The sequence below is a fragment of the Truncatella angustata genome, assembly GCF_020726525.1.
Source record: "Truncatella angustata strain MPI-SDFR-AT-0073 chromosome Unknown BKA67scaffold_9, whole genome shotgun sequence".
Lineage (NCBI taxonomy): Eukaryota > Fungi > Ascomycota > Sordariomycetes > Amphisphaeriales > Sporocadaceae > Truncatella > Truncatella angustata.
The window spans coordinates 759,391-782,553 of NW_025763389.1; the positions used below are offsets into that span (position 1 = coordinate 759,391).

Consider the following 23,163-nt stretch of genomic DNA (forward strand, 5'->3'; position numbering starts at 1 on the left):
CTCCCACGCTAATCAAAGACACGCTTTCTTTCAATTGGATCAGGGTGCCTGAGTTCCAGGAGGAGTTGTGCTGCCTGCTTGTCCGTAAAGGAGCTCTCAGTATGTTTTCCTCGGCGGCCCCACCCAATGGCCGCACGGGCATAAGCCGCAAGCGGCTTTCGCATTCCTCATATAACATGACGGTCATAAAACCGGCACTGGTGATGGAGCATCCGTCGGTAAAGTCACTTCGCACGAGGGGATCGCGAGATATGAATGATATTCCCATGAGGTACCATGCTAATTCGCATTGTAAAGACACTTGGTAAGCTGGGTTGGTGATTTCCTGTCGGTCGACTATATGGCGATTCGAGGTAAAGGCAGAAATTCGCGAAATTTGGGTGTTCGGGACTGTAATGATTCGACATCAAGCATATGTGGAGGGTCCTCGAAGAGGTAAACCCCCAGTATCTGTAGACGCAGATGGATTGCTTTCAGGTAAGCTGGAGATCTAGAATCGCCCAAAGCTTGTTAAAAAGGGGCAAAAACGCCAGATCGAACTGTCGCACCACATTCATTGAGTCATTAGAGAACTCTCGAATACGAGAATTCTCGAGCAGGTCGGCATAGGAGTTATTGATGGACCTTTCATCTGTCGATCCTGACATGTCCGAGGCCTGCATGACTTCTAGCATTATCACTGTCATAGTCGTTTGTACATATTGGAAAGTGACCCAATGCTCCTCAAATTCATCAAGTCTGATAAAACTAGTTGGAATATGACCCAACACTGCAGAAGGGCCAGGTAGTTGGCTCAACAAGGTTACGAAGGACGACACCGTCTACATTCTGCTCCTTAAGCCTTTTTCGAGATTAGGAAGAGCCGAATCTTGGTAGATTCTCCCACGAAAAATGGCGTGCGAATGTATCATAAGGTAAATGAAGATATCCGCTACAGCCCTTAGCAGAGGCCTCGGTTTTGGCGCAAAGTTTTCTATGTAGCGGTGCTTTCGCCGTTAGTCAGAAGGGTAAGTAACAGGGCCAGTCCATGATTTGACACAAACGACAGCAAGGATCTACTGGACAGAATCGAATTCCCATCTTCTTCGACCAAATTTGTATCGGGTTTCTATTATATCCTAGCATAATGAGCGTCCCTACGAGTCCAGTTTACTGGCTAGCTGCAGTAAATATACAATATTAAATGCCTCCATGGCTTTCGGCAAATAGTCGTCAATGGAGAGATCTGATTGATGCTTTTACTCAAGCTTTCGTTGATCGACCTCCTTGGCCTCTCTCGGGTCCTTCTGCTAGGCCCTGGCTGTGACCTGCGCTAGCATTCATGTTTTGTACGGCAGCACCAGGTTCATGCTGAGGCATTTCCGCAGTCCTGTCCGCTCGGGAAACATGAGGATCCTAACCAGACATCAGACTTGCGTCATGAGTTTATCACACTGCACTTACATTGTCCGCGTTACCAGCTCCGTGAGTTATGTCATGGTTCGTCTCAGAACTGAGGTCATAAGCGTTGTGCGACCGGCCACCACCGTCTCGTGGCATATCGATGATGTTGATAATGTTTGAAGATTTTAGAAATGAGTTGAGCTCAGATAAAGCTGCAAAATGGATAACAGCACTTCTTTAGAATTCTTCTGTATGTGATAATCTTGTAAAGTTTTATGCCGTGGGAAGATGCGGGGACGACTGATGATGTAAGACATGCAGTTTGTTTGCGTCAGTAAAGGGATATATCACTTGCGTCATAACCCCATTAACACACTGCCAAGCGCCCCAAACGCCTGTATAGCCAATAGTAAACCCTGATATCTCCTCTACATACCCTCCCACTTGGGTAGTGCCACCAGGCCATTGAAGGTGCAAACCAGGCCATGGTGTTTTTAACCAGTCACATTGCGAATGGCTATACCTGGAGATCGATCATCCATCCCGCGGAACGTTCGAACCTGTCTGTCATCACATCATAATGCAGGTTATGATGATACATCGTCGGCAACCGAACAGAAACAGCGGATCCCGGTCAATATTGTGCAACCTCAAGCAGTAAACGCCTAATACTTATCTACTTGTAAACTGTCCGTGTTTTTAGGAGCCAATCGGAAAGCGTGGAATGCTCCCAAAGCGGCCACATGTTGCGACGGAGTCTTGATTGGTAGCCTTTTTCCCCCCACGCTGCGGACTGTCGGCGGACATTTCTTGCCCTGGTACTGTAGACAGCTCAACAACTCAACGTTCTACTATTACCCATCAGTCGGGAAACCCATAACGCTTGGAAGAATCGAAGATACCCGCCGACTTCGGTCGGCCTTGTCATTCGAGTCAGTCGTCAATTGTGTTGATATCATTAGCAACGTGCCTATCATGCTGACAGACAATTATTTGCAGGAACTTTCGAGACATGCATATGTGTAACGGCAGTTCGATGAAGTTGTTCAAAATTTGAGGAACAATTCGAGGAACATGGTTAGGATCCGAAGAATCGGCGAGCTGGCATATCCTGTCCCTTGAAGTGTCAGCAGCCACATGGCCGAACCAGCTTATGGGAAGTCGTATGAACGGGGTACGGCTCCAGCCCTGCCGCAAGGATCCTCATCCAACTGGTCACAACTATCATGAAAGGAGTCAGAAGCTGGACTCGCGGGCTGAGGTACCATGAATGAAAGATATCGTAAGACTGACAGAAGATAAGCCATGATGTGATAATTTCTAACCCCTTGTTGTAGTTCAAAGTGTTTTCCAGGAGTGACAAATCCCTTGAATCTTCTTATAAAAACCAAGATTGACTGAACGTGGAAATGCATCCTCTGATGACCACAGTTTCTACGGCGGCCTTCGACTGCTGTGTACTTGAGCCTTTGATTGTTTTCTCAACACCTTACCACAGTCAAAATGCGCTCATCCCTTGTCCTCGTAGTGAATAGTTTCGCTCTCCTGCGATCCTTTGGGGCTTGTCTGACGCCTCAATCGTCCAAAGCAGTTTTCACCCTAAGTTGATCCTACAATCAGATGTGACAGATGATCAAGAATAATCAAATATCGCGAGTCAGCGTGCCCGAAGAGCTGTCCTTGAACGATTGGCTGAGATGTTCGAAAATCGATTGTATTTATATCCTTGTACTCGGTGATATGAAGTTCCTCAAACAAGCCAAGCCACAAATTACGTAGCAAATTAGATGCTTAAAGCATTTTTAAATAACATGCCACACGGTGTGCCTTCTGTTCCCCTATATGCCGCGTATTTAGAACGAAGAGAAGTTTTAGCAATTTCGGAGAGGCCGATTCTAGTTGAACAAATACGTTATTTGAATTCTAAATTGTTCATCATTGCTTGACTAGGGTAGCGACGTCAATAAAAATACGCCTAACGTGAACACTTGGGAGCTAGTTTGATAGAACTTGATTCTTACTTGGCTGAGAACTCGATGTCGTGCAGAGTCGGATGTCAGACATTTACTTTTACTTTTAAGGATGCGAAGTGATATATGCTTCGTGGAATAACATACGCTTTGTAGCATTAGGGGATTGCAGTGAGTGATGGTGTAGAGAACTAATTTCATTGGCTTTCGCGTACATTGAGTGGATGCTTCGGATATGTCTTTCGCGGGTCCGTTAATATCTAGATGCACACCATTGGGGTGTTGAACAAAATGAACAAAACGGAATTGCGGATGTGCTTTAGAAATCCGTTTATAAACGGGTAAAGGGTTTATTTCCAGCACGTGTCGTTTTGGACAGACAGATGTGGGGTTATTATCATGCGCTAAGACTATTTTGGCGCCCAATTCAGCAGAAGGTCTGCCATTTTCTGATCCCAAAACCTCCAGTTTTGGACATCGCCATGCCGAAAACCATCATCTATATGCAATATTAGGGCCCCCGCAGACTTGGGCATAGAAGTGATATCACTGCTCTCAGCACAGCCGTGCGCCAATATGCAGGAGTGGAACCCGCCAGGCGGTGCTTGGGCATGGATGTATTGGACGGCCTTAATTGTAGCCACATTTATGATCCATCAGGAATCAGTCGAGCTAGTTCCACTTAAACTCGTGGCACAGAACCACTTTTTACTTACTTTCGGTGGAACTTACGTGGCTGATTGGCTCGTTTGAATGGTCTTGCCTTGCCAAGGCGAGGTTGTCAGTCAATACACCATGTCTTGAGGTGGTTTTGTATGTCACGGTGTTCATTGCAAGTTTATGTTACCATGACTTTGAGAACGTTTCAATTCACGTTCAGCAATTTTAATGACCCTGTCAAACAAATGACAATACCAGCTTGCTGAATCAAAGTCATTGAACCGCGCACTTTTCATCCAAACCAACACTCTTTAATAGAGGCTCCTGCATTTCCGAGTTCATCATCATCACTTTCGTTATCCACTAGCTCCCCATACTTTCTCCTTTCCGCTTCGGCCGACCAATATTGGTTCACTTGCCTTACAGAAGTGTCTTCATCCAGTCGAAGTAGGCTGCTTATCTCAGATATTGAGACGGGCTTCCCAACATTGAAATAGGCGGGTATGGCGGATTCAGTGTTAGAATCGTGCTTCTTCCCTCTTGGGCATCTTTCATCCAATGTTCTCTTCGCATCATTGCGAACCAGTTCAGTCATGAGCATCAAGAGTTTCTTGTTGGCTCGCTGTGCAGTCCGGTTCTCGGGCTGCAACAGATCCGGAAATTGCCAGTTTGCATACAAATTCTCGTGGGTAGGTCGGACACTGACTTTGTCTCGATGGCCAAAGAAGTAGTAAGAACAAAGTCGACAAGTCGGTTTGCTGCCGCCAGTGTATTTACAATCATTCCAAAATTGCCCTGGGTGATTCGCGCCAGCTTGCAGAAGGTGGGTATGGAGAGCGACTTCTGCGTGAACCACTGGGCGAAATGTCCTCGAATTGACCTTTTTCTGTATTATCTTCTCTAAGCCCATTGACTGCAAGCCTTGGGCTTGTTGAAGATAAGATTCAGCTTCATCTTCATCTTCTGCCATGTTGTAGATGATTTCGGCCGCAGTGAGGTTTGACCTTGGCAACGGTCGACTCATTCGCAGGCCGGAAGGAATAGTGACAATCTCAAAATCTTCGAACAACGATAGCCAGCGTTCGAAGGCGCTGATGAGAATTTCTGCTGCCTGACGAAAGGAAAGTAATCGTCCGAGATAGTGACGAAGCTCATGCCACGGATTTGGCCTTGCAGCCTGCCCACTGCTGGACTGACTTTTGATCGCATCATCAATGTTCTTGCCTCTTGCCCCATGTATCGCCTTTAGTAGAGTTTCGCAATCACAGAGGACTGTTTGAGTCAGAAGCTGCAATTTGAGACGTAGAAGATTCTGAAGAGAGCTCTAACCCTTATTCTGGTCATTCTGAAAAGACTCATCATCGATTGAGAAGGAGGCCCTCTCTCTAAGGACAAGAAGCTCCCTTTGTAATCCCGCGGCTATGAGAGTGTTAATAATGGCACAACAAGTCAAAACTATTACCTACAAGGCTGTTCAGCTTCCGTGGATCGCCGTAGCTGGGTGCTCTCCAAGCAATCATCCAAGCATTGGACAAGTCTTTTTACGTAAGTCTTGAGCCTGCTGAAGTTGAAGACAAGAATGTGCCACAGAACCTGTTTGAGCAGCGGCTTCCGATTCATGACCTGTTGCTCACGAATGAGATCGAGTAGGGAGTAGAGGAAGTTTGTCGTGCTCTGCAGCTCTCTACCGTTACGAAGATTAGAGGCAACCATGTACAGTGGGCAGCCATTGTTGCGTAGAACTGCGATCGCGGTGACCGTGTCACCACCTGGCTGTGAGTCGCATGTTTGAGCCAATTTGTTCACAAAGGCCTGGAATGCCTGCTCGGCCGAAAGCAAAGAATCGTCCTGCAGCGCTGGAATATACTCAGTGCTGTATTGGTATGGCTGATGCACCACAGTCAATGCCATTTCAAGCAAGACTGGCTGATAAAAGTGAGTTAACACATCTTTCCCAATCTCTGTCAAGCTTGATCGAAGTGGAGCCACTAGATGACAATCAGTCGACATATATGCCCGTATGATCGATATGGATAGTACTCACTTGTAGACAAATTGGATCATGAAGGCACAATTTTGACTGCTGTCTGAATTCTCCGGTGGGATTGAAACAATATGTAATGGTGTGAATTGATGAGGCTTAGGAATGAAGACGAAGATAAAGGTGCTGTTTTATAGACACCGATGCATCGATGTGACTTATCCTTGAAACTACTCGACTCGCTTCTTTGACTGCCATGACGTACGAGTTTGACCTCTATTTGGCTGGCTGATATTGCTCTGGAGTGATTGATGATCTACAAAGTGAGGAATGACCGTGGAGATCAGCGTCGACTGCAAAACGTCGCGCCCGGCAGAGATCGGGAGCCCGACGGCACCCCCCCTTGATGCGGGAGGGATTCGCTACTAGCCTACCACAGCCTTGCCGTTACGATGCAGGTCTACGCAGCATCTCATTGTTTGTGACAGCACAATCAAACTTAAAGCATTGTAATGGCCTTGACCCGGGACTAGTGGCATACCACAAATGAATCCTTCACCGAACTTTGAGGGCTTGGCACCTATGAACTCTACTGCACTCGTCAGCGCGCCACGTCAAGATCTCTTGAGAAACTAAGTTCCGTCACCTTGATAAGACGCCTTAATTGATGGAAAAATCGACCTCTTCACAAAGCGATGTGATCAATGTCAAAGCTCAGAGTCGATTACCTAAATTCGCCGTGGTCACTGCGTCTTGCTTGCCTTCTTTCCCTGTGCCCGTCTGGGGATATAATTACCTCACTATTCTGCCGCGCCCCACTTCACAATGGAGAGTCTGCTGAGGTCCAAATGCCGATAACACAATCCGTGCAGTCGTCCGAGTCTTGATTTCGCGTATGTCTAATAGCCTAGATTACTTACTATGAAAAGGACAACTACTTTGCGCAATGTCGGAGGAAAGCACATCTTGCAGCCAATCGTAGTTCTTGGTTAGCAGTTGTGGATATTGGCATTAATATGTAGCAACAACATTCACCAAGCCCATGTCTTGCGTGGGCTTAGAAGCCTGAGTTTGACCATCATTTATTTGATGCCCCGACAAGATGTCTCGAAGGGGTGCATACTTATTGCCGCCCATTGCGCAAAGACCTGCAATTTAGCTAACCCGTACCCCTAGATTATGACATGCACCCAAGAAATTATTGGTCATTTTCTCGGTGCACCCTTGCGATTAGCAAACTCAGGTAGGGCATCTGAGTTTAACGATCCCCTTATTCCACGCTTCATATCAAGCTGGGACGGATGTCGACGAGACACGGTGTCGACGAGACCGCAGCTGTTGTGTAGCTGCTAGACGTGGCACAGCCTCCAGTGGTGACCCCAACCAATAGCATAGCCTGCCTACTGGCCATAGCGGATATGCCAATGGACCTCTTCGGATATAGTCCAGAGTATCAAGGCTTCCTTGACGATGCACAGTATACATCTGAAATCTTATATACGCGACTGGTTGCGATCTTGAATTGCTCGAGCGTTCTGGCTCAGTCATCCCGGGCGCTAGTCACATGTCTCTTTCTTATCTTAAACCCTGCGGATATACTTATCTTGATTATTAGCCGATGGTCGCGCCACTGCAAATGTTACGTGAACAACATACTATCGCGGAACGGCTAAAACTACCTGTGATCGTCGCTTTCATGCAAGAGTAATTCATGATTGTCCCATTTCATAGGCTATCTGCTCACAGTGCTGGAAACTCGCACAACTCTGACCGAACAAAGCAATGAATGTCGCCCGAGATCGTGTGTCAGCAGGCCATTAGAGGGCCGAATTGCAGTCTGCCTCGTAGGGCGCCCACTCGCGTGCTTTAGAACACAGAGCATATATGTGGTATTTGAACACCATGTTTCTGTAGATTGATCGTGTATAGGATATTCTCAACTCAGCGCGTTATCGTAGTCTCCCCCCTGGGCATCCACGTCCCCCCCCCTCATCCAGCCTCCATTTAACACACCGTGACAACCCTCCAAGCGAGGCATAGTATAAAGCATACCATGTGCCTTCTTTGGATTTTCATTCCTCAGGCTTATTTTCCCATAGACAATCCAGATCGTGGAATCGGCGCCACCTTTCGAAGTTGTCGAAACTTAAGAGAAGTTGCATTGCCAGTGTGAACACGTCATGACTGTTGTGCTCAGACACGGCGGCATTGTGCACCCAGTATCACGCCGTGTTTTGAGAAAACTGGAGAGCCTCTTGGATCCACTCGGTCGTCTCTTCCTGCTTAGGCGCGAGCAGGTACGACAGGCAGACATCCGCCATCGCGGCTCGGGCGGATGTCTCCTCCTCTAGACGGTCCGAGGTAAGTTAATCCTTCACCGAGAAATGTGCCAGCTGCATCTCTTCTATTATTGCTGTCTTTTTATACATGCCCTGTCTACGCACGAGAACAACCAAGCCAGAGCAGTACCTTGTAATCTCCTCTGGGACCGGCATCCTGTTCTGGCACTCGAATAGAGAACCCCTTGCCACATCCACCCCCAATATCCACTGTAATCATATCAACAACCTCGTTGACTCGCAATGACCTCTCCAAATATTTTAATAACTGTAAGATTCGCCGTGTGTGGTGTATGTGCTTGCGAGGTATATTAACCAAAATTCGAGCATACGTTTAGTCTAGCGTTTTTGGTAGGTCAAGTAACGCTCTCTTTAAAGCTCTCGGTTCGTAGCATTTTTCCAAAGCGTCTAGTTGGCACGAGACCTAGCGAGACCTAGGTAAGTAAGCATACCGAGATCAGATGTTTAACTTCATATCCTCTCAGATACTTACATCCCGTTCGCCTTCTGTACCAGTCGAGTTCGATACTGTTTTGAATATCCGGCCGCTGTCGCCATCGACTCAAGCTTTCGACTCTTTAAGTCTTTTATGCACATAGCTTGCATTATCTGTCCTTAGGTAAACCATTTACTGTGTCGGAAAGCCTGCTTCCGAGTTGCCTGCTTCTGCTGGCAGCATATTGTCCTCGGTTATATCTGCTAGTTATACGTAGCTTCTAAATACTGAAACTGTTGGAATATAGTTATCCGCGGTCTCGCACGACCATATAGTCTAGCTAGTTACTGGCGTACTAACGGCAAGCCACTACAGCCACACTGTGGCTGTCGGAAGCTTACAGCCGTATAGGCCAAACCCCTATCTGTAGATCGCGTACGATAAGAAGAATCCCTTCTTCCTTTCGTATGATAGCGCTGAATAGATCTATTTGTCGCCCAAACTGTACGGAAAGAACTAAATGGAGAAGCCATTCCACAGAAACCTATTGATCTAATCGTCGTTGGAAGTTATTAGAAACTGTTCTTATCAATGAAAAAAAGATCGCCGTAAAATCACTATAATCATGGGATTTAGCTTACCTTCCCTACAACGTTAAGATATCTCGAAGGGGTGCAGACTTATTGCCACCTGTTATGCAAGGACCTGTAATTAAGCTAAGACGTAACCTGGGTAATGACATGCGCCCAAGAAAATATGAAGGCTACCTCCATGAATGTTTCGAGTTGTTGATGATTGAGTAAGGTACCCAGTAGCCCGTGAGAAGTATATGCCTTCGGTTGTCTGCACCATGGAACTGGACTCCTATGGTGTTGCCGCAACACGTCATTCGCGCAAATCTGACTGATCCACTGTAGTATACCAATAATACTCTATTGGAAGTACAAAGAGAGGCCCACCGTCACTACCCATATGAGATCACTTTACCCAATCCTCTTATCTTGGGTTATATAAAACGAGATATATAAAGTATCACAAAGACAGGCAAGTAATAATCCCCAACGATAAGAACATGCCTTGCTGATTACGGCGCAAAGACAAACGTCCGCCCGCCCCGGATGCGAACGCGTGGCTTCGGATCATCCCTGAGCAATTTCCGCGACTCCTCTTTATCTCACGCGGCGTCTTGTCTGACTTGTTCGGCTTTTCCATGTGACTTTCGTCTCCATCGCCACTCGCTTCCATGATGAGTCACATCGCCTCGTCCTGCGCCTCTATGGCCTGTTGATAATTCAGACCTTGGTCCCTGATCGAGGAAGATATGTGTGCGACCACGTGAAGTGACGTATCTCCAGCCTGGTTCGGTGGATCGACTCTAGCACTGTGTTGTAGCAAGCATTATACAGCTGCTGGCCTTGGATGGGTGCGTACGGCCAAGTGAAGTGCCGTGTTTCCGGAGTTGTCTATGTTATTTATCGAGACGCCATGGCTTAGGAATAGGGAGATGAGCTGGGCCGCAGCTCTCTGGCTATATGTAGCGATAGGATATGCGTTCGCCAGAGCGTGGAGAGCGTTCTTATCGTCGGGCGCCTTAAGGGCCGGGTTGGCGCCATGCTCGACTAAAGCTCTGGCTATGCTTAAGCACAGCGCTTCTTGGGTCGGCTTATGGGCCACGCCCAGAGCTGCTGCCAAATCAAATCAGATTTATTTGATTTATCATAAGTTGGCGTAAACTGGGCAAATCATCCAGCTCAGCCTAATTTATAAATAAATCGTTTAATAGAACCGATTTATAAATTCATAGCCGTTTCGGTAATGAAAAGTAACCCGATATAAGTGAAAAGTATATAAGAAGCTACGCTTCGCCGTAATGATTCCCGTAAATTGTTTATATTAGATGATTCCACGAATGGTAATAACTTTTAGTGTTTTGTTTGCCATCCAGGGAACGGGAATCTGCGTTGCAATACGAGAATTTTCCACTAAAGCTAGCCTGCTAATTAGCCCATAACCTACTTTAATATATTTTAGAAAAACCAAAAAGCAAGTGCTTAAAGACGTTGACCCGTTACTTTAATAACACGACCACGCTAGCTAGTTTCCCTATCTCTACCAAATAGCCGTGGGTCTTCTCTTAATCCCCGTTATAAGCGCTAAAGTTAAACGGCTTTTTAATAAAAGGAAGCTATATATGACCGCGTAACGTTAATTAATAGAACCAGATATATTTAAAGCTATTATATGCGTCCGGCGTTAGTCGAAGGATTTCGAGAAAAGTAGTATTTATTAAGCAACGCGTAGTTATTTACGATCAAAACAATGGTTAGAAGCGTATTGCCGCGGAAGATCCTTAGAACGGAATAACACTCGGATCGTAAGAAGCTCTCTAATTAGCCCGGAGCTTTTATTCCGCTTTGGTTTATAAAGTGTAGTATACAAATAAATAAACTTGACCAATTTGCGATATTAGCGTAAATCAAAGAAATCAAGAGCTTTAATTTGATTTATTTGCTTTGTCAGCAGCTCTGACTGTGGCACAGCGGCAGCGATGCATCAATGCGCCGTGCATATCATACTTGCTTTCTAGCTGGTTAACTATAGTCGTACCTTAGGTGGCACGAGATCATTCTGAACACTCACTTGTGAAGGTGAAACACGCCCCATCCATTCAAGCCGACTTTTCTGGACCTATCACAGACAGTTTAATATTTACAGATTCTGATTGCGATCTGTTTGGGCAAGATGGCGTCTTGATCGGGATTCGCTTGTACTTGAAAATGAACCCAGCAGAGCCGGATGTGTTAATGGCAGGTACGTTCGCATGAAATAACAGAGATACATCAGTCGCCGATATCATGAACAGGAATTTTCGTCTGTCCAAAGGGTATTACACAGAATGCGTGCTCGGCAGACAAGCCATCACCAAAAATAACCACCCAAATTTCATTCTATACTTTGCAAACATCATTTGTCTCCTGGCGCCTATATTACACCATCATCAGCATTGATAAAGGCACGGTTGGTAGTATAGGCTCTCGCTTTTTCAATGCTGAACCAGCCCACTAATACCCCATCCTCAAGGACGCAACTCCGGTGCTTGGTATCCAGTTACCTGACTACCGAGACGCGCTCAGATGGCTTCTCAAATTACACGGCTGCCGAGCTCCCGCCACCGTTGTCAATTGCAGTGAGCTTCTGGAGTTCCCAGAAGCTGCTCGCGGACCCGTCGACCTGGGGTATTCTGGCCCAGAACTTTCAGAGTCTACTCGTTTTCCCGTTCTGGCTGTTCAACTCTAATATTGGGGCAATACCGAAGTACAAGAAAGCATTACCGTTTCAACACTGGCGCCCGAGTTCTACACGGAGGCGTCCTTGGTAGAACCCCACGTTAAACTTCGTGTTAATTCGGGTATGTTTGGGATCTTTCTCGCCCTGTAGATTGCAGCTTTGACATTTGTCTCTGCTGTTATGGTTTGGGTTTGGCTAAGGTCAATTCCGGCACGGAAGCCATCCTCGTTTCCTTTGTTCGATATCGTTCTTCGAGCAGAGATCCAGGTTGAGGAGAAGTGGAAGATTCCTGTCAAAATGGATGAGTTTTAGCATTATGATTTGATTCGTGTTTCTCATAGAATTGCATCTCATATCCGAAGCTACAGCTGAGATCTCTGTTAATGATGTTGCCAGTAAGATATTCTACTGTCTAGCAATTGGTAATACTCATTTCTCCCCACCATAATCTATAGTATATCATTACTCAGACCACTCACCCAATTTTAGTTTCATGCGCTTCTCAAGGATTTCTGTGTTGTGCTGTTTCCGTTATAGTGGCATACGCCCTTTACGGTTCGCTATTTTCGTTGTCGATACGTAGACTCTCACATCAACGTGAAATCTTACTCAGAATTATTTTAAAAGTCGCCAGAACCATGAGGCTGCCAATTTTTATGCCATGTAAAGAAGAAACACCCACTCATACGTAGTATGACGGGCGTTCCTAGGAGCTACTCACATAGTGTTTAAAGTATACACACCGATCCAAAGCTGTGGCAATATGAATGACTATAGATGGCCACAGTGTACAGAGAGCACTCCATACACTAAGGCGACGAGCTCTCGTATCACCTAACTTGGGAAGTGGTGATCACGTGACCTTTTACGGCCTCCGCTAGAAATACGCGTCTTAACCGTAGTAAGTAGTAACCACCGATTTCAAGTAAAATTTTTGTTAATTTTCTCACTACAGGATGATCCATAGCTGTCCAAATGAGTTCTCGGTAGTTTCATGGTAAGTATATATCATAAATCGTAAGTAGCGACCAAACAGACTTCCCTAACACCCGAGCAAACAAGATTGATCTCAGAATTTCTATAGCAAGGCACCTCCATCAGAATCGTAGTCCTCATCCGTGCTAGTGTCTGAACTGTAAGAGCCCTCATGTTCAATGTCAGTCGAAACAGGCTCGACGTCAAAAATGTGCTGTTCAGAACTGATTGTCTCGCTATCGGTATTACTGGGATCGTCTGGAGGCATTCAGTATTGGCGCATATGAGAATAATTTCAGACCAACCTTGACCATCCGAGCTGTCAATGCGGACATCACCCAAGCGCAAAGAAAATCTGCGTGAATGCTCCACCTTAGCATCAGCTGTAGACCTGGTAATATCTGTGCGAGTGTCTTCGTGCCAAGAATGTCGTCCATGTCCTGCTTTGATCTGATCGATCAACTCCCTACGGATGTCGTTTATGATACTGTTCAAAATGTCCCTCTGTTCGACATACCGAGCATCCTCAGATCGCGACTTCAGCAACATTGGACCCCACATCGGCCAGACTTTCTGATGTGATTGAGGCTCTTTAGGCCTGGCAGGGTGGTGACGGAAATAGCGCTGACAACAGAAGCAAGCCGCCTTACTACATCCAACATACCTGTCGTCCCTAGCCCACCTGATTCCATTAATGTGAAAGAAATCCAATACCTGTATCTCTGCATGCACACGAGGGGTTTTGAAATTCTCATAATGTGCCATGATTTTCTCGACAATGTTGCGATTTGCGAATTCTCGTTTTAGCTGGTCCAGGAACGGGTCATTTGCTTCGAGCATTCTGGTACAGATGCCATCTAGTGTGGTGAGATTGTCTGGACGTGGCAGGTCGACACATGTTGCTAATGGGACTGCCTCGACACGAAAAGGATTGGTGATCAAATCTCTGACTGCGACTGAATGAATATCGTGAATGAGGCGCCGTACGACGCGAACGTAATGTGCCAGGCGACCGACATAATGCCTCACTTGACCAAACGGTGACTTTCGCTCCGCAGAAGATTTTATATATGTCGGTTCTTGAGCCATCACCTCGATTGTTTTTATTTCATCTGAATTTCGCAGTCTGTATGCCAGTTCGCACACGGCCACATCGCTGGGGCAACTGTTGAATTGTTCGCGCCAGAGCGCGAAGATGGGATTTTGGGTTCGGCTATGACAGTCAGAGGTGGCGCGGAGCAGCAAATCCTTCAAAGCTTTGATCTTCAATCGTGCATAGTTTATGCATAAATCCTTGAGCCGATGTTCATGGTCCGATGTGGCAGCTGAAGATGCTGGTGATAGATTGGCAAACTCCTTGAGTAATCTTTCCAAAAATGGGACAATTTTCTTGCGGGAGTCAAAATTTGCAGCAACCCAAAAAATGAAGAGCTCCTCAGAGTCTTGGACTCCTATCGCGGTACAAGCGTTTCCACCTTTCTCATACTCGCAGAGAAATGCAAGGTCGTCAAGGAAGCGACCTAAACCCGGTTCTGGATTTTCGGCTGTATGCTCGCCACGAACCGAGTCGTACTCGTACAAGACCAGTAAATGTTCGTAGAATCTTTTGATTAACTTGCTGTATTTATCGAAACGGGGTGGTCCGATGGGGCCATGGTTGTTGCTAACCACGTGTGCCTGCTGGGCAGCCGGTGATCTAGACTTCTTACGCCCCATCACGACGCTCCCTGAAGCTTTCCGAGAAGAATAAAATTATTACTGTGATGGAAGAGGTTTCAGGATAAGAAATCACCAACATAAGCTATCAAGAGTCTCAGCGTTTTTGAAGTGCACAGCAACGCTGAGATATACAAGAACTTTCGGTCTCTTTCAATCTTGTGTTGAAATGATTACTGAAGCCTTATTCATTCTTAGAAGTGTCTGTCAAGGTATCAAAATTGACCAATCGGCTACAGCGCAAGGGTCCTAACCAACGAAACTCGGCTGGTTCAGGCTGGACCGCATTCAAATGCGGGAGGCCCGATTTAACGAGTAAATATTTATGCATTCATGCCTTAGTGTCAGAATTCAAGCGTTAATAGGCCAGCCTTCTCAATAAAAAGAGATAAGGACCTGATTCTGCAATCTTTTATGCTTCCAATTTATGCAATCATTGCAGAGTCTTCTGCAACTCTGTGATCAGATGATGGATGGATGAGATGTAGGAGGCCCGAGAGGAGACGAGTTTGACACATCATTGGCCATGATCCGACCACGACTACAAACCGCCCAAGGCTTGACTTTCTCATTGCGTGTAGGAACTCAACAATGGAAGCAACTAGAACGATAAAAATCTTACCATACGATTTAGATATGAAGTTATGACTGCAGCCAAGTACACATCAGTCTGACACGATAAGAGTTCCGCATTGAGCTGCTCTCAACAACGTTCTGATTAATGCTTGTCTTAGAGGATAAATCGATCGTCCTTTTCTTTCAGCCTACACAACATCAGTACAGACAAGCGGTCTGGGATAGAGCGTTAGTCCGGTGTCAAGTCTGAACCACGTACACAAGCATCCTTGCCTCGCTGCTCATTCCTTTACTTATGAGATTTCTCTTTGGTGATAGAATCATGTCAGGATATGATTTGTCGGACAGCCTATCTGAATCCTATGGTACTGGAGGCGTTCCTAGCGACGAGTATCTTCAGATTCAACTAACACGTTATAGATGTAGCTGAAAACTTTGAGTCGAGTGGGCCTGTGAGCGACTTGGTGCCGTCCAATGGGTCGTATTTCCACGATGAGAGCGACTTTATAAACCCTTCTTTACTCAGTATCACCGAGCGTGGATTGAGTTCAGTCCGTTAGAGTCCGAACTCTCCATTGCTGCATCCATGTCATCCTACCTACGGCAACCACATTGAACCTGGACCTAGGAACAACCGTGGCGCGAACCCCTATCCTGGCGTCCTTATCGACAGCAACACCACACAGCCACATTCAGAGCTTCATGGAAATATCCCTAGTAACATGAATCGAGATATTTTATACAATGATCCCTCAGGACTTTCTAACACCAGCGCGTCCATGTCTCGCACCTCCTATGATGCAGATGGCGCGCACATGGACCAGACGTCGGTCTCCGGCCGATCAAGGGGCTTATATGTGCCTTGTCCCTATGCAGAAGAGAATCCAAGATGTAGAGATAAATTGTTCAAAATGGGAACCAAACTCAAGTAAGAAAATTACCACTGACTGAGTTTGAACATAACTGAGAATTTCAAGCCATCACTTACTTTACCATCGACCAGAGAAGACTTGTATGCAATGTGGTGAACTGCTCGCTACTACAAAAGAAATTGATCGTCACATGAGCACCCGACACCCTTCCACAGCGACCAATCGAAAAGTTATTTCAGCAGTGTGCGGCGAGTGTAAGAAGGAATTTACAAGGAGGGACAATTATAAAAAGCATTTTAAAAAAACTCATGGCTTAGACAAATAGCTCTTTCTTATAGCTTGGTTGCTTGTCTATTGGATTAGTGATTTAATACTAAAAAGTTTGTTTCTACCTTATAATATTCTAGATATTCACGTTATTATGTCAGTTCTCACTATTAACATAAAAGTATATTATAATACGCTATGTTATACCCTAAGCTGCTCGAGATCGTCCCTATTCAATGGCTCATCCGATTTCTTCTTACCAAGGAAAGTTACTCCCTTATAAGTATTACGCTAGAACCGGTTCGGAGCAATCTAAATACTCCTTGTTAACAATGTAGATAGGTTGTACGACCTCTAAATATATACGCACCTCTCTAAACAAGTGAATAGATGAGGAATACCTTAATGCTGCTCGCGCGCTTCCTCTCCCCCGTTAATATTCAAATTGATCAGCCTCCCGTTAAGGGTATTAGAGGATAAATGATGACTCCATTTTCTGTATCGACCCTGCACTATGAATTGTCAACAGAAGCCGAATCGATTTTGGCAAACATTTACAGAACGGCGACAAAGCATCCTCTAAACATTTAAAGGTTAAGCCCGGCTGCCCGAACATGTATCAAGACTTAACGCAGGACCACATTTACCCATCTTTAGCCTCAACATTTTCTCCTTGCTTTAGATCGCCCCATGTTCCTAGGTTTAAACCTCTTCATACTAGCGACTTCGGCAAGTGCCTTCCTGTTCCCCTCCGTATCAGTCTCCCATCGCCCAACTACAACATCCTCGCCTACTCTCAGGACTTTCTGGGCCACGTTTACAATCTTAACCATTAGTCCTCTCCCCTTACTCTACCATCCACCTTGCTCCACCCACTTTAACACCCACCCAGTCCGTCCTCCTGCTTTGGCCAAATCATTGATCCAACATTCCTCATATTTCTCCATCTGGCATGTGCTCGGATTGATCATCTCACCTCTCTGTTCAGGGTAGCTCGGCACCTCGAAACAGCTGCATAAAGTCAACGAAAGCCTAGGTAAAGCCATTTTGAGCAGTGGGGTGGCATATGAGGCAGTGTCAGAGCTTACCCGGTATCGGATTGCAATAGGATATATAAGGGCTGGAATCCTCCATATGTGATAGAGAGTAGTCATGCAGCGATCAAGTCTGCCAGGTCTGCTACCGAGCCGAGCCCCTACAGGCCAGTTCTGCTCTTAAGCCCAAATTCTTAATCGGAGGCTGAATGCTGTTATATAGCACCTCCTCGCCTGTGGAGAACGTCGTAAGGACGCGTTACTAGTTCTGGTGCGGTTGGCATTGGCGCCGGCTCAACCCCGATACCACCTCAACCCAGCTGGATTTGTCTCATAGCATAAACTTTCTCATATTATAACACGCAGCATATAGACAAAGAGGCGGGTTTTCGCAAACGGCCTCAACTTATAGAATATATCTCATGGCAAAAACTTGCCAAATCATGACCCAAGAGTTCCGCCATTACGGCACCGGCCGCAGCCAGCTCCGCACAAACAGCCCCAAGCCACCGTTGCATACCATACACCACATATCTCTGAATTCAGTTGCATCGTTCTCAAGTTACTGTCATTGTGCTACTACTCAAGTTACCACCAATACTCTCAAGAGGCACAATGCAATTCAAGCCACCAGCATCTGTGACTTCCCAATCCGAACTTAGCACGTCGCCCTCGCTTCCCAAAACTTGAAGCATGATCTGTGGTGATTGAGCTTTGAGAAGAGTGGCTAGAGGAGCACTGGTTGCTGAAACGCCCAGATCAGACCAATCAGGACTCCACGTGGACCCAATCAAGGCACGGTGCTGAACCGTACCATTAACGCTGAGAGCAAAGACATCCAGTCGGCTGCTTCCTGTCACAGCGACGGATGGAATACTAGCCCAGGCGCCTCCTAAGTCATAAGGGTTGCTATAACCCGAGCTCTCATTCCAAAACCTGTGGACCAGAGCCCTGCCGGTCTTCTCTATACCAAAAAAGTCGACACGGTCATTGGAGGGGGATACAAGCACTGGATCACCAGCATACGGCCCTCCTAGATCACCCCAGGCTCCCCAACGATTGCGGGTAGTGTTCCATTGCCTGTGTAGTCCCAAACCGAACTCCTTATCGTATATTACCACGTCATTGCTTGTGCTGCTGTTGCGACAAACGACAGCAGGCATGCTTCGGGACCCTTTGGCCGTCTCGCTATTTATACCTCCCTCCCAGCTAGACGATTGGGTCAACCAATCATCTTGACTAGACTGCCAGTAGTTATGCATAATAAATTTGGCATTCGTCCTTTCACGAGCCCAAATATGTATCACATCGTTGCGCATTTCAAGGCAGGGAACCACCGGGCTGCTGGCCTGCGCGCCAAGGACCTCCCAGTCTGCCCATAAACCATTCTGCAACGAGCTTGTCATGACCATGTTATCGTCTCGAGTGTGGAAGACACTCAGTCGTTTCGGCGTTCCCCAAACGACACTCGACGGCTGGCATTGCCCTTGTGGACCAGTGCTATTCCACTTGTGTGTCCATGTGCCGTTTACTCTTGTTGTGTACCAAACTCGACTATCGTCACCTTTGGCGAGTAGGAAGATCTGTCCGTTGAAGTCGGCGCTGCTGAGAATTTGAGGCAAAATTATGTCCTGGTCACCACTGATTCATAGTTAGCGGGTACAAATTTATCAATCCGTGTCCACTGTAAACTGCCTCACATACCTGTTTCCCGCGTTACGGCCGAGGAAGTGCACTGTCAATCCGATAAGAAGAGCTACAGACAAAAGTAGCGCTGACAAGGCCCATTTCCACCTTTTTCGATTATACCATGCGCGCTTCGCGTGAGATGGCGATGCCTCGTGTTCCGTAGTTGTAATCCTTGGTACTGACTGCTTCGGTCCAGGACCGTCGTGCGAGGACCACGCGGTTTTTCGGGTTTCGCTCCAGTGCTGCTGTTCGACAAGAGGTATGGTTTCGTTATTTGTCATACTTGTATACCTCGATAAGGCCCAACGCCTCGACAAAGCACCAGTCGTGCGCGTGATAAGGTTCAGCAATTGCGGGATTACACCACTACACGCGCCGTGACTACATCTTTGTCGCTGCTGTATCGGCGATCTCAGAAAATGATGTGCTTGTCAAAAACGAGGCTGAGTTCACACAGGCACAGCACATCAGAAGGCACCCATCCCCCACATTCCGCCTAACGCGCGAAGACCCCGGTCTAATCGGCGACCTCGCTCTCAATAGTGACGTCAGATCATCCTAAATATAATTGCCTCTGTCGAGCAGCTACGTGTCGCCTGAGACAGTCAGCTTTACAGGCGGCAGATCCCCTGCATCAGCTAGCGGGTCCGCTGCATAGCCTGCACTGTCTCCTTGGTATGATCGATCATCAGCCAGCTTTACAGGCGGCAGATCCCCTGCATCAGCTAGCGGGTCCGCTGCATAGCCTGCACTGTCTCCTTGGTATGATCGATCATCAGCAAGCTTTCACCAAAGAGTATGACTGTGGGCTTCATGCGACATAGCCCACTATCAATTACCGGGACCCGATGTTAGTCAAGTGTGCTGCTTAAGTGTTATGCTTAATTGGTCATCTTAACCAATTAACTATACATGGCTTCGGCGTCTTTGCCAGCTGCAGCGAGCATATTTCCACCTGCTGCGCAAATTACGCAAGGATACAGCCAAGTCTGCGCGTTTGGACCAAAGTTAACTGCATTTGGAATATTGACATCCTCAATGCGGATCAGCAAGGGGACGAACTTGACTACCTGCACGTGGTGCTAGGTGCAGATCTATTCGTGAGAATGAGGTACCAAATTATTATTTAGTTGTGACGATATCTTACATATTATTAACTTTCCATAACTATCTACTGAACGTTTATCGCATTCAAATTTGATTTTGGAGTGATTTTCGCACAGTATCTGCCCCTCAGAATTTCCTCAATGAGGGGTAATTAGTTTTGGGCATCACTTTTGCTGTCTTGATATTGATCAACAAGACAATTCTCTTGGATCTCATGGTGTCGTCATGTACCTGATCCATGTTGAGACCCAAAAGCTCGTATGGTTTAACGAAGTGAACGATGATCAGCGTTATGCGATTTTGTCACATACCTGGATTGACGGCTCCGAGGTGTCTTTTCAAGAATGGAGAGACAATTTGATGGTGAGCACCAAAGAGAAGTCCGGGTATTCCAAGATAATGGGATGTTGCGAAAAAGCGAAGCAGGATGGTTTAGCTTACGTATGGGTTGACACGTGAGTCAATCATTATGATGCGTCCCTGCGAAGTGTTTGAGCTGACTGAGTGAATTTGCTTCAGATGCTGCATAGATAAATCGAGCAGCGCAGAGCTCTCCGAAGCTATCAATTCAATGTTCAAATGGTATGAAGGTGCTGCTGTCTGTTACGCATATCTTTCCGACGTTCCGGGTCTAGCTGGTGCTGAGCTTTCGTTATCTGCCAGCAGGTGGGTCACACGAGGCTGGACGTTGCAAGAACTTATTGCACCCAACAAAATGGAGTTCTTCGCAGCTGACTGGTCCCATATTGGATCGAAGGAAACACTTTGCGACCAAATCGCGGTGTCTTGTAATATTCAGAAGGAGTATCTGAATGGGACACGTGATTTTCGGACTGCGAGTATCGCTAAAAGGATGTCCTGGGTTGCTTCGAGAAAGACAACTAGAATCGAAGATATGGCTTATTGCCTCCTGGGTATCTTTGACATCAACATGCCAATGATTTATGGCGAGGGCAAGAAATCTTTCAGAAGACTACAAGAGGAAATAATCAAGTTATACCCAGAGGATCATTCCATCTACGCATGGGGACTACCCGAAAAATCTTCCGATGTATCGTTAAACACAGCACAGGCGACTGAGCAGGTTCGGGCTCGACATCGAGCATACAAAGATCTAATCACCGAACCACTCTTAGGGCTACTTGCAGAATCGCCAAAACAGTTCTTGAACTCAGGTGATGTGGTTCCGGTTCCCTGGATTGGCCGCTTTTACAGAACGTGGCAAAAAGGCAGACCCATGGCGACACCCGCAGTCTCCATTGGCAAGAGCATCAAGATCGATCTTCCTGTCACTCGTATCAAGCGATGGTCCAAGTACCGCTGGGACAACTTTGCAGAAGATCAACATCGTCGCGCCCTCGAGTCCGTTCTCCTTTGCACCACGTCTAATAGTAAAAGACTCATACACTTGCCGCTCATATCATGGGGAGACGGATATTTTGGCCGCATTCGGGAACTCACTACTGATGATGGAATCAACATGGAAAAGGAAGATCCCTTTCCGCTGTTAAAATTGTACCAATCTCTACACATATGTGCTGAAAGAACGCCTCCAGTTCGGCCTCAAATTTACGATGTTGTCATACGCGAGCTCGAGGTCTTTGAGCGAAAGGAGTTATCTTTGTGGAGTTGTGTGACGAATGATGGTGTCGACTTGGAGCAGGAATGGGTCGCTCGGGTACATGGCCGACTAGAGATGGAGTTCTTGGCCTACAACTTCACTTATGGTTCGCTCGCGCCAGAGGGCTTTTCAGTTGTTCTGGGTCGTAGTCACCAGAACAGCAATGATTTGCCGGACTTTCACATATTCATTGCTCAATGGAAACCCCCTTTCAGAGGAATCGTATGGAACTCAAAACGTGAGGAACGCCATCTTCTCAACTCAGGCTTGGGATTGCAAACAATACCAAGCCCCTTTCCAAATGTCAAAATTCAAGCCCAACTCGACAGAGTGGTAAAACCAAATTGCGATAAAATGAAGGATTGTTTTATTGATGTGATCGATCTTCATGTTAAGGAGGACAGCATGGACAGCCAGACCGCTGGTGCCAATGTCATACATGTCACTGGAACCATACAGACGACGTTGGAAGATGATTTACAGCCTTCCACCCACGATGATGATGTACAACCTTCCGCCCGTGATCGATGGAAATCCAAACTATCCTTCAAATCAAAATGAGCAAGTGAGGCTTCCTGGAACAAATGTGTGCTAGTCGTTCTCGTCTATGAAGAGGCCAGATATAACGAGAGCGAATAGTAGAAGAGCTTCAACTGGCACACTTTTCGGCAAATGACTTTTTTTACTTTTAATTGTTTGAAAAAGAGACTGCATAGCACCTGCAGATACAAGCCTGGGCCTCTATAGCCGAGGTCTGCCTGTCACATTTACTTGAGATTAAACCGGAAGCAGATATAATAAATCTCTTCCCTTTCTCAAGCTACTTAGCGCAATATTAGATGAATTATGCTACAGCTAAGGATAATAATCACAAGCAGATATTTGCATTAACAATATAACTATTAACAAGTGTTAATAAAGTTAGAAGCTGGTGCCGACTTCATAATCCGACCGACCGTAGGATAATATACCAGAAAACTCTGCTCAGAACAGTAAGGCAACGATTAGTCTATATTATGCCTCGCTTGGCGGACTGTCACATGTGTTAAACGAATAGTGGTTGCCAAGACCGATGTCAATACTCGGGACGGCAAGTATGGCAACGCGCTACAGACTGCTTCGTCTAGAGGACATAAAGAGGTTATGCAGATGTTATTAAATGCCGGGGCTGATGTTTTAGTTGCGACTAGACTAGGGATGGAGTTACGCCACTTCATGACGCCTCTTCAAACGGACACTTGGAGGTAGT

At 46.4% G+C, this 23,163-nt stretch overlaps 6 protein-coding genes across 6 annotated transcripts; 2 read left to right on the plus strand and 4 right to left on the minus strand.

Annotated features, from left to right (window-relative positions):
- Positions 1 to 1,242: 1,242 nt before the first annotated feature.
- BKA67DRAFT_663155 (uncharacterized protein) lies at positions 1,243 to 1,539 on the minus strand (the record flags this gene model as incomplete). The annotated part of the gene is made up of 2 exons (XM_046108132.1): positions 1,243 to 1,395; positions 1,444 to 1,539. 2 exons carry the CDS (start codon positions 1,537 to 1,539, stop codon positions 1,243 to 1,245), a joined length of 249 nt encoding a protein of 82 aa, XP_045953276.1.
- A 2,672-nt stretch (positions 1,540 to 4,211) lies between these two features.
- Positions 4,212 to 6,287, minus strand: BKA67DRAFT_611435 (uncharacterized protein). Its single transcript, XM_046105395.1, has 5 exons — positions 6,058 to 6,287; positions 5,820 to 6,001; positions 5,476 to 5,786; positions 5,343 to 5,416; positions 4,212 to 5,285 (listed from the first exon to the last, which is right to left on the minus strand). Coding segments are annotated over exons 1-5 (1,548 nt in total). The 5' UTR covers positions 6,059 to 6,287; the 3' UTR covers positions 4,212 to 4,305.
- Positions 6,288 to 11,546: 5,259 nt separating this feature from the next.
- On the plus strand, positions 11,547 to 12,066 carry BKA67DRAFT_540252 (uncharacterized protein; the record flags this gene model as incomplete). Its single annotated transcript, XM_046100750.1, has 3 exons — positions 11,547 to 11,580; positions 11,633 to 11,787; positions 11,851 to 12,066. The coding sequence occupies 3 exons, from the start codon at positions 11,547 to 11,549 to the stop codon at positions 12,064 to 12,066; spliced, it is 405 nt and encodes a 134-aa protein (XP_045953278.1).
- A 1,069-nt stretch (positions 12,067 to 13,135) lies between these two features.
- On the minus strand, positions 13,136 to 14,748 carry BKA67DRAFT_663157 (uncharacterized protein; the record flags this gene model as incomplete). The annotated part of the gene is made up of 2 exons (XM_046108133.1): positions 13,136 to 13,290; positions 13,338 to 14,748. The coding sequence occupies 2 exons, from the start codon at positions 14,746 to 14,748 to the stop codon at positions 13,136 to 13,138; spliced, it is 1,566 nt and encodes a 521-aa protein (XP_045953279.1).
- Positions 14,749 to 17,825: 3,077 nt separating this feature from the next.
- Positions 17,826 to 19,641, minus strand: BKA67DRAFT_650005 (uncharacterized protein). The gene is made up of 2 exons (XM_046106035.1): positions 19,202 to 19,641; positions 17,826 to 19,138 (listed from the first exon to the last, which is right to left on the minus strand). Exons 1-2 carry the CDS (start codon positions 19,465 to 19,467, stop codon positions 18,055 to 18,057), a joined length of 1,350 nt encoding a protein of 449 aa, XP_045953280.1. The 5' UTR covers positions 19,468 to 19,641; the 3' UTR covers positions 17,826 to 18,054.
- Positions 19,642 to 20,518: 877 nt separating this feature from the next.
- On the plus strand, positions 20,519 to 22,475 carry BKA67DRAFT_540255 (heterokaryon incompatibility protein-domain-containing protein; the record flags this gene model as incomplete). Its single annotated transcript, XM_046100751.1, has 2 exons — positions 20,519 to 20,748; positions 20,813 to 22,475. 2 exons carry the CDS (start codon positions 20,519 to 20,521, stop codon positions 22,473 to 22,475), a joined length of 1,893 nt encoding a protein of 630 aa, XP_045953281.1.
- Between the last annotated feature and the right edge of the window lie 688 nt (positions 22,476 to 23,163).

Excerpts from the sequence above, each read along its gene's own strand:
- BKA67DRAFT_650005 (XM_046106035.1), bottom strand. The coding sequence starts at position 19,467 with ATGACAAATAACGAAACCATACCTCTTGTCGAACAGCAGCACTGGAGC. Across the intron at positions 19,139-19,201 it reads GGCCGTAACGCGGGAAACAG|TGGTGACCAGGACATAATTT; the intron begins GTATGTGAGGCA and ends ACTATGAATCAG.
- BKA67DRAFT_611435 (XM_046105395.1), bottom strand. Across the intron at positions 5,787-5,819 it reads AGCAGGCATTCCAGGCCTTT|CCAGGTGGTGACACGGTCAC; the intron begins GTGAACAAATTG and ends TGCGACTCACAG. Across the intron at positions 5,417-5,475 it reads GAAGCTGAACAGCCTTGTAG|GGAGCTTCTTGTCCTTAGAG; the intron begins GTAATAGTTTTG and ends GGGATTACAAAG.